Consider the following 14597-nt stretch of genomic DNA (forward strand, 5'->3'; position numbering starts at 1 on the left):
TACCCTTTGAGGGAACCCGCCTAGCCAGATTTTCTGGGACTCGTAGAGGCCGTAGGAGACGACAGGATCGACGAGAGAACCCTCCAGTGAGGCAAACTGCAGCGGTCCCAGTGGACCTCGGAGAACCTGCAGCGGTTCCAGAGGCAGAGAGCTTGGCGCCACCACCTCGCCATCAGACATGGCGGAGGAGGAGGAAGCAGGCGCCAACTGTTCCTCAAGTCCCGGAGGCCGTCCCCGAGAAGCCCGCTGTCGTCCCAGAGGACCCAACTTCGATTGTCCCAGAGATGCCCACTCTACCTATTGCACTGCCAGTGGTGATCAGAGAGGCTGCAGCACCGCAGAGATCTCGCAAACGGAGGAGGAGGAGGGCGTCTGCGATCCCACACGGCCTGGAAGCCATCCCCAAGCGCCTTGCCCTGCTGGCACCGGTCCAGCTCCTTGCCCTGCCGGTGTCGCCCAGGTTCCTTGCTCTGCTGGCGCCGCCCAGTTTCCTTGCTCTGCCAGTACCGACCAAGACCCTCGCCCTGCCGATGCCGCCTGCCGAGCCGGAGACTGTTCACGCCACGTCTGCCGATCAAGAGACTGTTCACATCACGTCTGCCGATCCAGACACTGTTTACGTCACGTCTGCTGAGCCAGTGTCTCCGGACAAGATGGCCGCAGCCGAGCCTGTGTCTGTTTCTGTTCCTGAGCCGGTGTCTGTTCCTGTGCCATGGCCGTCCAAAGGGTTGTCTTCACCATGGCCGTCCGTGGGATCATCTCTGCCCTGGTCGTCTCCACCATGGCCGCCTGAAGGGTGGTCTCCACCGTGGCCGCCCGAGTGGTCATCTCCACCATGGCCGCCTGAAGGGTGGCCTCCGCCATGGCCGCCTGAAGGGCCTGCACAGCCCGCTCCGCCCTGGCCACCCAATGGACGGTCTGATCCGCCCTGGCCACCCGATGGACTGTCTGAGCCGCCCTGGCCACCTGATAATTGGGCTGCTGCGCCCTGGACCCCTACTCAGCCTGATCCGCACTGGTGTCCTGCATGGCCTGCATTACCCTGGCTCACAGCCAGGAATTTTGACCTGCGAAAGTCTGCCTGGCTCAACCCTCTCGTCCCTCCCTGGTCATCTAGGACTTTCCGACCTGCTAAACGGGTAGTGACTAGACTGGTTTCCCTCCCTCCCCTCCCTGTCCTTGTGTTTTGATTTGTCTGTCTGGTCCGTTGTTGTGTTCGGTTTGTTTGCCATGTTCCTGTTCTGTTTTGGTGTCCCTGATTTGGGGACGCCAGGTGGCATCCCCTTAGAGGGGGGGTAATGTCAGGGTTCTGTCACTTTTGTCTGGATTATATTTCTGTTGATGACAGAACTCTGACATTCCCGGTTTGTCCTGTGTTTTAGTTTAGTCTGGTTTATTGTGAGCACATGACTTGTATTCCTGTGCCATGTGCTCTCTTGTCAATTGTCAGCCCCTCCCATCTCGTTACCTGATAATTGATTAATCTTCCCCACCTGTTTGTTCGTTACCCTCCTTTGTTTTGTTCCCTATTTAGTCTCCTGTGTTTGCAGTCCTGTGCTGGTTCGTTGTCCATGTTTCCCTCGTGCTTTCTGTGCCTGGCTGAGTTCTCTCTTGTTTTTCCCCCACGGGGTTGTTTTGTTTGTAGTTTTGTTTTGTTTATTTAATAAACATCCTTACCCGCACTTGTATCCACGCTTCCTGTTTTACCCATTCCGTGACAGACAGTGATTAAGGTAATATAAAGTTAGATTTGCTGACGTACACACCCAACCAAGAAACCGAAAAAAAAGTATGATAAAAAAATTTACTTGCATGGTGTCAAAACACTCTTTGTCCAGTATCTTCACAAAATCTTATCAAAACTTTCCACAAATTCGCGGGAGACCATCTTCTGGCAGCGAGAGAAAAAGAGCGGAAACACAACCTGCTTGATCCTGACTAACTATGTAAAAGGTCGTGTTACTTTCAACCCCGTGTTAGGTTGTGCCCCGCGCACCCCTATTTTGTTTTGTTTAATAAAGTATCGCTGCATTTAGGGCCAGTAGGGCCCCTTCGGAGCCACCAGTCAGACAGACTCCCTGCTCTTTGAATGCATATCTTTGCATTGTCAAGCACTTATGTTCTAGAGCAGGGCAGCTCAATCTTGTTTCTGGAGATTTACCTTCCTGCAAAGTTCTGTTCCAACTCTGACACAACTGAAGCAGCTGACTGAGATCTTCAAGAGCACTTGATAATTATAGACAAGTGTGTTGGATCAGGATTGGAGCTAAACTATGCAGGTAGGTAGATCTCCAGGAACATGATTGGTCCATAAGGGAGTGCGATAGGGACAAACATTTCATACAGAGACAAACATTTCAGCATTCACTCTTCTCTATGTCCAAAATCCTCCTGAATGTCCAAAAAGGATGAAGCCTCCATTCCTACGGTATCACCCCCTAACATCAGAGCAAGTCTGTGCCATTGTTCAAATGACTCTGTACAAATGTACAATGCACTGACCTGGTCCTGTCTTTCTCTGTAAACTTTTAAACTAGGTTGTAACGGACAGAACTTGTTACTTGTATTTTATTGTTGCTGGGGCACTAGTGTGATGTTTTGGGTCACATGTAGTTACAACAAGAGCCACTTGAGGGTGCTATTGCCGGGTGGTAACCTAGTATATAAACACACCTACCATAGAGGAAGAGAGTTCGTTTGGTAGAGGGAAATCCAATGTTTGGTCGAACTCATGCTACGTACTGGCTTGTGTTTATAGTCCTTTGTTGAGAACCCTGAGTTTCTGCTCAACTGTAAGTATGGATGGTTTATATTCTTGATGTTGTATTTATTTCTTAAGTTCACTGATGTTAGATGTGTTTTCTTTCTAGAAAGGACTTTTTATTCACATGTTCTGTTATGAACACTGAGCAGAGAAATGGACAGTAAAGCCAAGTGGGAACTCCATTGGCAATGAGGCTACAGCACATGGATAGCATCGGGGCACAGGGAACAAACAATTCACTGGCTACTGTGATGTAGAATCTTTTCTCACATTGTGGATAGTTGGATTAAAATCATTGCATCGCACTCAAAATTGACCGTGTGGAGTATATGCTCATTTCGTCTTCATCATCATCATCATCATCGTCATCGTCAACGTAACTTCTCAAAAGATAGGACATTTCAGAGTTAAGTTTACTTCATTGAATGGATTCATTGTTGAAGAGACAGAGATCTTGAGAGTGCTTGGTAGTTTGTTTATTGAGAGTTTGGCACATGGATTTAGCACAGTGGTGTAAATAAAAGAGGTTCAATGTTAATTTGTTTGTGAGGATATTTCTTGATCAGTACAGGTTAAAAAATTTCTGTTGAACCCCTCAGAGTAACATCGTTAAAATAAACGAGGTGTTACAAGGTAATTTGTGTGAATATCTAGTTCAGTTATGAAACTCTAGACGGCACAGATGAAACTCTAGACGACACAGGCTGATAGGTCCTTTACTTGCAATCTGATAGTAATCATATAACTTACAACACAGCCCCAAGCGGATTGGCCTCTGCTGATTCTGCAGCCAATGAGCTTGCTTGCTCAACATTTAAATAGTCAGGTTCAGTGTTCGCCATAAGCTGGTCCTGCAGATGTCCTGTCCTCAGAAATCCTCCACCTCCCCGAGCTCCACGTGTCACCTGGGATTTATGCCTATTCATCCAGCAGCAGCATATCTTACATGCTCACATCAGCGTATGTGTATATATTAGCAGTAACAAATATTAATACTTGCTCTGCAGCAGCAGCGTAGCAGAAGACAAAAGTCTGCAAAGACCAAATAGCCTAAAATAACATTGTCATTTCCATTAGTATGCAAAAACTGTTCAGAAGGTTCCCATGATTGAAATCCAGTTATTTTGTCTTGTGTAGATGTAAACATGTGTTATGTGAAACAGCTTATTCAGGACAGTACTAAAAAACAGGTAATTTTTATGATCCCTTAATTAGTTACTTTTTTTTAACAAATTGAAAATTTTGCAAGGTATATGTAAAAGTATGGCCACAACTGTTCAGACATATTGATATCTCTGTACTTGTACTCCACACACTAACAATAATGTTGAATTTAATTTAACTTGACATGAAGCAAATGATTGTGAAATAACGTAGTTGGTATTAGGAGGTCATTAGTAATTTACTAATCCTCGGACTGCACAGTATGCGTAAGAATTGTTGAGATATAGTGATTTTCAAGGCATGGAAGCATAATGCAATATTTGTCTTTTGCTACCATGTCTTCCTCTGACTAAGATGGCATCTAATTGTGCCCAACAGGTCTCCCATCATTAACACCACCACGACTAGAGAATTTGGGTGGTGTTACTGGAGGGGGGTTCTGTGAGGCACCATGAATGTGCAACTGAAGAGTAGTCCCTCGTCCTTCTGCTTGGACCACAGGGGCTGGGATAATCACATTAGTGGAAGATGGGAAGTAGACAGTGGCGTGAAAGCCGGGAGAGCAATGGCACGACTAATCCCGTTACTGCTGAGAGAGAAAAGAGCGACGCTGGCTCTCTGCGGAGGCTGAGAAAAACCCTACTTTCCCAGGAGTGAGTTCACCTGTATGGTAACACACAGAAGTTGGTCTTTTGATGCCTATTACAAGGAGACAATTGGCACTTGGCACGTACCACTGCTTTTTTTCTTTTCTTAACACCATCTCACAACATCCCACCCTCCCCATCTCCCCACAGTTAGGCGCCATTACATATTGTCAATGTATAAACAAAACAAAACTAAACAGAGGACAGGCATTCCATGGGACCCTCTTTGACTCCCTGCTGGTGAAGACGTCCCCTACAGTAAGAGCTGCTGTGTGTGAATCGGATAGAGAGGGGGCAGTGCTTCCAAAAACATAGGACTAGCTTTATCTGTGATTTGTTCCTGCACCCGAGTTCAACCTTAATGCAAACTTAATACAAGAACAGGACAATAGGATGCGCTCTATGAAACCGATGCCCTCCTGAATTCACTGGCAGATGGCCACAATCAAGGACAGTCCTAGATTGACAAGGCGTTTCATGGGGCAAATGGGAGGACATGTCCCGCATCCCCACGTTTTTCCTCAAGAGAAGTGCACAGAAGCAAGATTCCTTGCACTCCCTGGCAACGGTGGGAAAACAAAACGTCAGATCTGATCCGTCAAGTCTTTAAGCCCTCTTCTTCTGTCTGTCTCCTTCTTGTCTTTCTGGATTGTACTGTTGTATTGGTATAGGGATTAAGCTTAAGTGGTAAAATAGTGATTTAATGAACTTTGCATGGCAGCATGCTGCACTTCAACCACTATCGCAAATAAGCAGGGCCAGTGGGAGATCGCTATGGGAACTTTTCTGAGCCATATGCAAACAGGGGCAAAGGCTTTTGAGGCTATGGGTTTTTAATTCTACTAAAACAATTTCAAATACTTGAAAACAACAGTCCGAGTGTGAGAGAATGTTCTCAGGAAAAAAACAGACAGCCCACCAGGTGCTCTGTGAGCGTGATGCAGACAGTAAACAAAACAATGTAAGAAAGGGATGCATCCGCTCACCAGACTGCTTTTCACTTTGCCGTGTATTATGTTGTGCTAACCTTTCATCACAATAATGCTCTGCTTTAAATCAATTATACTGCGGATGACCGCATCATCCAACCTAAATCGTTAGATTTAGTCGCTTGTTTCAGTTTGTATAATTTAATTCTCCTCTGATGATCAGGATTAAAAGACATTCTTTTAAGGCATTTAATGAACAAATACTTTATTCTTTTGTTAATGTGAGAAGGACAAATAAATCCAATTTGAACAGTTGACAGGTAAAATCTGTGCTTGCAAAAGGTGAAACTCTATTGAAAGACATTCAAAAAATGTCATTCCATCATATCTATATGTACAACACCAAAAGTAAGTGAAGTATGTTACATTTCTAGACTTTTGAAAAAATGAGCACTATTACTACTATAATGAGCACATTATTGTGATTTGTTAACTTATCCCATTCATGAGGCCCAATGCACACGACAGTGGGTTTGAATCGTTAAAAGATTGTAATCCCCGACCATTGTGTTCAAAAGAGGCTGCGCTTTAGCTTTCAAAACAGCAAGTTCTTCAATAAGGAATATCCAGAATGCATTTCCTGACCTCTTCTTGTGTCATTTTAATCATACATAGTCCTTAGCTGAGTGAAAGGCACGATATGTAATTTTCACCGCTAGAGATCGCTTATTCAAAACAAAGATGTACCTTGATGACGCCGTGAATGAGCGTGGAATCATGGGAATTGTTGTCTTCACCTCCACAACCGATAGAAAAGTAACTCGACGGGACTCATAAATCATATTCATGGATGAGCTAATGTATTACAGTTTATTAACTTTTCTTTAGTATGAGGCAGGTTGGGCAGAAGGTCGTGGAGCAAAACGAGGCAGCTGGCGCGAATGCTAATGTCTCGATTCCAACTGAGCTTTTATTATGCTTATGATGCAGTTGACTGTTTCCGCTCTTTTCGTTGCGAATGTGGGGTAGCGCAGCGCTGTTTTACATGGATAAAACAATCATACTAAATACATTTGAGTTAGTGCTGCACGATTAATCATATTGCAATCGCAATCGCGATATTAAGCCGCTGCGGTTATATGACGCAAAATGCTGCGATTTTATATGAAATAAACAAATCAGGGCTGTTAACGCAATTAACGCAGCATATGTTATTTTTTGTCATCATTTGGCTAGTGTTACATGATCCCGCTCTTATTCGTGCGAATGCTTTTAAACCATTCATGCGGACTAAAGTCTAAAGAGACCACGCTGCCTGTGAATGTCCTGACTGTGACTCACAGAAAGACGTGTGCAAGTATCATGCATGCACACAAGACAGTGCGCCAGAATAGTTCTCTTTCGTGCTTGAACGAACAATAACACACGATTATGCCAAAATGTCGTTTTGCCGAGTATCTTCATAACATAAGATCATTCTTATGCTGGACGTAAAGAGTTGTGAGAGAATGAGGCGCGTGTGAGATCCGCGTCTCTGTCAGCAGCGGCTGCTCTTAAAGGGCCAGCAGCCAATAAAGCTTTCTCTATAAATAGATTAGTCTATTTATAATTTATAATGTATGCAGAGTAGACTGTTTGATAACTTTATTCAATTTCTTTATATATGTCCAACCTGTTAGACAGGAAGGGCACAGGTAAATATGACATTTATTATGGGTTTATGTGAGGATTGTTTGAAGTTAACTTAAATTAAAAGCTGTTATATTTTTTGAAGCCTAATAAATGTTTTAAAAAATTGATAGCTTTCAATTGTAATGACGGAATCACTGTAATGTTGGATGGCTATAATTAATGTTTAAATTCATTTTTATCCAGACATCAATGGCTTCTTGATCATTAGAAGTGTTATCAATCATTTAGTTTTTGTTGCTAGTTTGAGTTGAGAAATACACATTTCAGAATTATCATTAATCTGTGTGTGCATTCTGCTTTAGGACCAAGCAAGTTGACTCATGAAACCATTTGTTTATTATATCACAATCGCAATATTGACCTCAATAATCGCAATATGACATTTTCCCCAAATCGTGCAGCCCTATTTTGAGTGTGTTGAAAGTTGTTATAGTGTTACACTGTGCGTTCGCTCAGTGGCTGGTATGAGACACTTGTTGCACTTTGCAGAATTCTAGATCAATATTATAATATAAAAATATTAAAAACTGGACTTGTGATGCTTAATGACATGCAAATAATTTTAAAATATATTGTATGATGGAGAAAGCTCTCTCTAATTATGCTATGTTAGCCACTTGACAATAGTGTTGTCTCTGAGGTACAAACATGTTACTCGCGGTAAATCAAGAAAACAAGCGATATCAAACAATAAGACTAACCATGTTGAGCTATAAAATATTGAATAGTTTTCTGTCAAATAAAGTATCCAAACAGTTGCTCACTTGTCTAATAAAACACATAATATATTCAAGTATCTTTGGTGTTTCCATGGTTATATAGAAATTGAGGGTATGACATCACTGATAGACGACATATGGCACAGTCAGTAACACTGGTTAAAATTGCTGATTTATCTGAATTTAAACTTTGTTGGAAACATTTGGGTAATGTTAGTACACACGTCAACAATATATATATATATTACATTGTTCTAGTGTTTTTTGGGATATTTTAATACAAAAATCTTACATATTGTGCCTTGAAGTGATCTAAGGCAGAGTGAAAAATGAAGCCAGTCGAAATAGTGAAGAGATGTTTGATTCCTAGAACAAATTATTTAAAACTTTAAAATATGGATATACCTCTGAGGATCACCTGTCACCATGACAATCACCTCTGTGCACTATGTTTCCCAAAATCCTCCCTGGCCATTACCTGCACTCTTTTCAATCAATACACCTGTCTGCCATCATCCTCATCTACTCTCTACATAAGCCAGCACCACACGCACAGAGAGGGTCTGGTCTATGACTAGGACTCCAGCAAACATTGTATGAACTGCTTACCTGTGTGTTGTTTCTTTGTCTCCGCTACCTCCTGTCTCCAGTTCTTCCAATGGTAATCTCCAAAGACCTGTTAAAGAAAGTGTGAAGGATGTCATTTAATCTATTCAGCTGCAATCATCTTAAAGTGTGTGTGTGGTGCATAGACTGTAAAAACGGCCAGTCGATGAATTGCAGTTTAAGTCACTTCCGTGTTGGATTCAAGAGAGAGACCGGAAGGTTGCCGCTTGGTGTGGTGCAACTCCCCTGGACTGTTTGCAATATCTTCCTCTGCTCTCTTGTCTGCAAAAGCCTTTACTCACCGTGTGCACATTTGTTCATCACATTTGTTCTGTTTCCTAACAGAAGAGTAGACCCTAACCGATAAACAACAACCATAAGCTCCATTTCGTTCGATCCAGCCACTCTGCTTCTCTCCATAACCCAAGATGGCCACCCGATTGAGTTTAATGTTGGAGTTCCTTCAGCTCACCCACCAGGTACCATGGAATGATGAGACATTGAAAACTGTCTTCTGGAGTGGTTTGGATGACCTGCTGTTTCTACAAGTACCGGCAAGTGCTACCACAGGTACTCTAGATCAATACATAGATTACGTGCTGTGGTTTGTCCTTCACTGTTGGCGAGGTTGTTGAAGACGACAGCCCCACTCAGTCGCTGTCTCACCAATCAACTCCAGCCCTCCTGGTACCAGCGTTTTGTTTTTTCCCATCAAGCCCGTTCCAGACCCAGAGTTCGGAATCAATCCCGTTACGGCCCGTTAAATTTCCTTTCAGTCCTTGATTCCGTACAAGAGTTTTACCCAGAACGAGAGTCCGCTCCAGGGAGTGAAATCTCAAAATCCACTCCAGAAAGTGAAACCCCTGAATCTGCTCCAGTGAGGGAAATTCCAGAGCCCAACTCGGAGAGCTATTGCACTGTCCATTATGGCCCTAACCTTTATGTGTGTCTGGGCCACACACAGCTCCACACCAGTCCATGAGCACAGTCCAGTGATGGCTCAGGATCACCTATCATCATACTTGTCACCTCTGTGCACTACATTTCCCATAATCCTCCGTGGCCATCACCTGCACTTTTCAATCAACACACCTGTCTCCCATCATTATCTAGTGCTCTACATAAGCCAGCACCACATGCACAGAGATAGTCTGGTTCATGACTCCGTCAAACATTGTTTGAACTGCTTACCTGTGGTTTCCTACCTGTGTTTCTTCATCTCCGCTACCTCCTTGTATTATCTCCTGTCTCCAGTTCCTCCAATGGTATTCTCCTAAGATCTGTAAAGAAAGTGTAAGACTGTCATTCAATCTATTCAGCTACAATCATCTCAAAGTGTGTGTGTGTGGTGATGCATAGACTGTAAAAAAAATATGGACGTAGTGTCCGTGATGTCACCCGTAGGTTTCTGAAGAGCATTTTTGAAGCCCAAAGTGTGCAGAGCCGGCTGTCGCCATCCGTCACCGGAAATGGGCAAAGAGATGGGATTAGCTGAGGTGACGTGACGGCAAACAGACAGTAGACACACGGCTAGTAGTGACAGCAGCGACAATCCACCTGTCACTCAAGTGGCCACGCCCTAATTACGCAGAACTTTAAGGCTTAATATAATTTAAACGGATGAGTTATAAAAAAATTCACCACCCTCACTTCTCATGAAGGGCAAAATTAGCTATATAAACCAAAACCACTTTTTGTACCAGGCTGTAAAAAAAGAAAATCTGCTATAAAGTTGGGCATATTAACATGGGGTCTATGGGATTGACTCTCTTTTGGATCCTGTCTCTAGCGGCCAGTCGGTGAATTGTAATTTAAGTCACTTCTGTGTTGGATTCAAGAGACAGACCGGAAGGTTGCCGCTTGGTGTGGTGCAACTCACCCGGACTGTTTGCAATATCCTCCTCTGCTCTGTTGTCTGCAAAAGCCTTTACTCACCGTGTGCGCACATTTGTATTTCACCGTATATCTATGAGTCTGTGTTTCCTGACAAACAATACCTAAGGCAATGAGAAAAAATTACTTTTAGTCATTTCATGTAGGCTAAACAACCACAATCATATCAGCGTATCTTGAGATTTTCTTGAAGTAGGTGTCAACCAAGTCATAAGATTAAATAAAATACAATAAGATCTGTCAAAGTTAATGCATTAACAGTCAGAGTCACTATTCTTATGGGCAGCGCTCTTACACCTTGAGAAAAATTTACCAAAATGGTACCTTTAGAGGTACAGCAGCTTGTCACTGCAGAACCCTTTAATGGACAGCTCTGCACATTATCTGCCCCTCATAGGTGCATATTAGTACATAAATGTATGCAGTATGAAGGTATATGTTTTAACTTAAATGTGCAAGGCTTCCAGTTTCAGCCACTTCCAGTAATTTCAGCTTTGCTGCTTTATGTTGCAAACTGGTATTATCAAACTATTAATCATAATTCCAACAGTGTTTTGCGCAAATCATTTTACCATAACTGCACTTTGTTATTTGTCTACAGCGGCTAATGAGTCTGAAGTCTTGCCAATTTACAGGCAATAGTACGGTGCAGTTAAAAAATAAAGTGGATAAACCATGTGACAGGGCCTTACCCAAAGAGTGACAAGTGTTGGTTGTCACTTATTTAGAGACAGATATTAGTGTAATTTTTTTTTGCATTTTAGCCAAGGATAGTTCACCCAAAATGAAAAATCTGTAATTAATTACTCACCCTCATGTTGTTCCAAACCCATAAGACTTTCGTTCATCTTCAAAACACAAATGAATATCTGTTTTAATGAAATCTGAGAGTTTTGTCAACTACCACTTTTCAAGAAAGGTAGGCATATAAAGACATCATAAAAGTAAGATGCGACCCACGTGGTTTAACCTCAATTTTATGAAGTGAAGCGAGTGCTTTGTTTCACAAAAAAACATAATTTACCACTTTATTAACAAAATATTAATCTCCAACACACGTTAACACAACGTCTGCTCTTGCGTCAACATAACACGCATGCATTGTGGCGCTCTCATGAACGCGCGCAAACCATTTAATAATTTTCTCCTTACCATGTTCAGTGCTGAAAGATTTGCTGTTCATCTTTCTAGACTTCTTTCATTAAAAAATTATAAATCTGGAGGTCAACAGCAAGTCCACAGCAGGTTATTGGCCTTGGAGATTTAACAGTTTAATCACCCAACAATCGACTCTAAAAACAATCGACTTTGGCATAAATGAGAGAGAAGTCATATTCTGCTTAGATGTCACATTTATTGTTTGAAAGCACATTTGAATTCATTTCTTAATCAAAAAAAAATTTCTTTAACCGCAGCAAAAAAGCATGGAATTTGGCTACATTTAAATCGAGAGAGAGAGAGAGAGAGAGAGAGAGAGAGAGAGAGAGAGAGAGAGAGAGATTCACACAGCTTTTCCCCACACAAATATTTCACCGTACAAGCTGAGGTACAAGAGGTAACACAGAAAAGTAATATATAATAACATTAGCAGATCATTCAATTGAAATAAAACTGAAATAATAAATATAGAAAATACTGCAGCAACACTGTTGCAGATCGTGTTAGGTTCTTACAAGACCTTGATTGCTAATAGTTTAATTTAGAAATTCTGAATAATTTACATTTTCTGTTAGCCAATGTGAACCAAAAGTATTTTCAGATCAACACTTTAAATATCTCCTTCCTGTAACTTGGACATAGGCTTGCTTAAGTACATGATAGATCGTTTTAGCTTCATTCAAAGCTTCACTCTATATTGCATAGCATTCTTTAAGAAGTTGACATAATTCTTAACTCTTTCCCCGCCAGGTTTTTTTTAAAGAAAAGTTGCCTGTCAGCGCCAGGATTTTTTATCTTTTTCACAAAATTTTCATGGCCTCCAGAATATTTTGTTGTATGAATATCTAAACAAAAAGCTGAGAAAATTATCTGGATCAGATTCAGAACAATGATCGAGTCCATCAACTCCCCCAAAGCTTCACAGTCCTATACCTCGTCCTGGGTCAAAATTTCTCTCGTTAACGTTAGGCAGTTTTAATTTATATGCTGTTTAATGTTTAATGATCGCTTTATCTTACATGTGCGTAAGGAATGCTTCTATCGCTTGTTTCTGCTTCTTCTTTATCTGTGTTTTGATACAGATATTTTTAGTACTCTATCAGAAGATGCGTAATAGCACCCTCTATAATGGTAAAAACATGGATTGGCAAGGAAGTACTATGTCATAAACAATGGAAAATTCAGTCGTTGGCGGGGAAAGAGTTAATAATCAACTATATGTGGGTGTCTGAAGATGAACGCATTTATTTACAAGGAAGGTCTCTATTCTATCATTGTGTGTGTGGCTGACTATAATCAGTCAGACCATTCATTCTCATCAAGTTCTGAGTCGTCTTCTGAGTCGCTGTACTCCACGGCTATGCGGCGAGAGAGTATAGTGGCCACGTCATTCCCCACGGGCTCTCTTTTAGCTTGCTGCTCCTGTTGCTCCTGTACTTTCTTTAGTTGGATACCTAAACACACACACACACACACACACACACACACACACACACACACACACACACACACACACACACACACACACACACACACACACACACACACACACACACACACACACACACACGTACAGTAGTCTATACAGTACACAGGGCTAACTTGTTTTGGGCATAGCATTGACACTCTTAAAATCTTATATTGTAGCTGCTGAGTTTGGACTAAACAAAAAAAGCATAAAAAATTACTTAAATGAATCATACGTCTCAACATAGACATCTACATTTACATCCAAGCTATAAGAATATTACAATAACAATATTAATCAAATTTGGTTAATCCAAATTAATTCCAATTACGTACTGTATGGTATGTGCCTTTGCGATAAAGAAGTGCTCAAGTTAATAGTATTGAACGTGCACTTGTTTTGTACTTCATATTTTATTAAGAAAATCTGTACTTGCAAATAATATATGATATAAAGAAGACACTTGCGCTTAAAAAGAGAACACATTCATGAATGTTTCTTAACACTTACGTATACTTTTAAAAAGTGCACTTTGTTATAATTGTCACGTCTTGTTTTGGTCATGTCTTAAGTTTTCTGTTGTCATGTGATTCCCTGTTATAGTCATGTGATCCAGCCATGTGTTCCCTTGTCTGATGTGTCATGATGTCATTGGTTCATTGTTTCATTATTCACAGGTGTCCCTTGTCTGGTCATTCGTCCATGAGTATTTATGCACTCATGTTTGCCATGTGTCCTTGTCAAGTTTTGTTTCACTGTAAACTCTGAGGGCAAGGTCCTGTCATGTTCATGTCATGCTTTTGTTTTTTGTTTGATCACAGTCTGTAAATAAACTGCACTTGGGTTCTCTACAAACTTGCCTCCAGTGGACTGTTACAATAATGTCAAATTAAAGGTTTTAAATTCAAGTACATTTTAAATAGTTGTCTAAATATTTTGTTGTGCTTCTCAGAAGTACTTATTTTGATGTGTTGACTATATACTAAAGCGCTTGATTACATTGGTAACGGTAGTGTTATATTACATTTAAAGATAATATACTTCAAATGTACTAAATTGCAACTTCATCATTCGAATGTGTAATTACAGATATATTTAAAAACATTGCATCAAAGTTTCATTAGAAATGACATGTACTTATAGAAATTTTAGTTTACCATAAATGCTTGTCAGTACATTCGGCAGTACACTTATATTTAAAAGACTAAAGTACATCTATTTTTCAATTCATAATTATTTCTAAAGTTTAGTCGAAAAACACTCTAATGTTCAACTAATTGCATTTAATATAAATTTACAATATATTTAATTTAATTGCAATTAAGGCGAGACACCCCGGGTGAATAGGGTAAAAAACAACAACTATTAAATATCACCATACTTCACCATATTACACTAATAATAGCAAACGTTTTTTGTATTACAAGTTTTCTGAAATTGTATGTTTAAATGTGCACTAATTTGCATACATTACTAGGATTGGATTAAGTCAGGTTAAAAATTGTTTCATTTATTTGATATATTAGAGCCAAAGGTTTTTACAGAGAGGATTTTGTA

The 14597-nt window shown here is 40.9% G+C and overlaps 1 protein-coding gene and 1 long non-coding RNA gene across 3 annotated transcripts in view; one reads left to right on the plus strand and one right to left on the minus strand.

The window, feature by feature from the left end:
- The first annotated feature begins 2704 nt into the window (after positions 1–2704).
- LOC143714864 (uncharacterized) lies at positions 2705–3302 on the plus strand. The gene is made up of 2 exons (XR_013195639.1): positions 2705–2792; positions 2871–3302. It is a non-coding gene; the product is annotated as an uncharacterized LOC143714864 (long non-coding RNA).
- Positions 3303–11748: 8446 nt separating this feature from the next.
- Positions 11749–14597, minus strand: part of wasf3a (WASP family member 3a) — a 28419-nt gene continuing 25570 nt past the window's right edge. For both annotated transcript variants that reach the window (XM_077206695.1, XM_077206694.1), the window contains exon 9: positions 11749–13026. In XM_077206695.1, coding sequence (XP_077062810.1) covers positions 12869–13026 — 158 coding nt within the window. In that variant the 3' untranslated portion in view covers positions 11749–12868. The remainder of the gene's footprint in view (positions 13027–14597) is intronic.

The sequence above is a fragment of the Siphateles boraxobius genome, unplaced genomic scaffold (genome assembly GCF_051911475.1).
Source record: "Siphateles boraxobius isolate OS27281-9 unplaced genomic scaffold, OSU_SipBor_1 56, whole genome shotgun sequence".
NCBI classification, from domain to species: domain Eukaryota; kingdom Metazoa; phylum Chordata; class Actinopteri; order Cypriniformes; family Leuciscidae; genus Siphateles; species Siphateles boraxobius.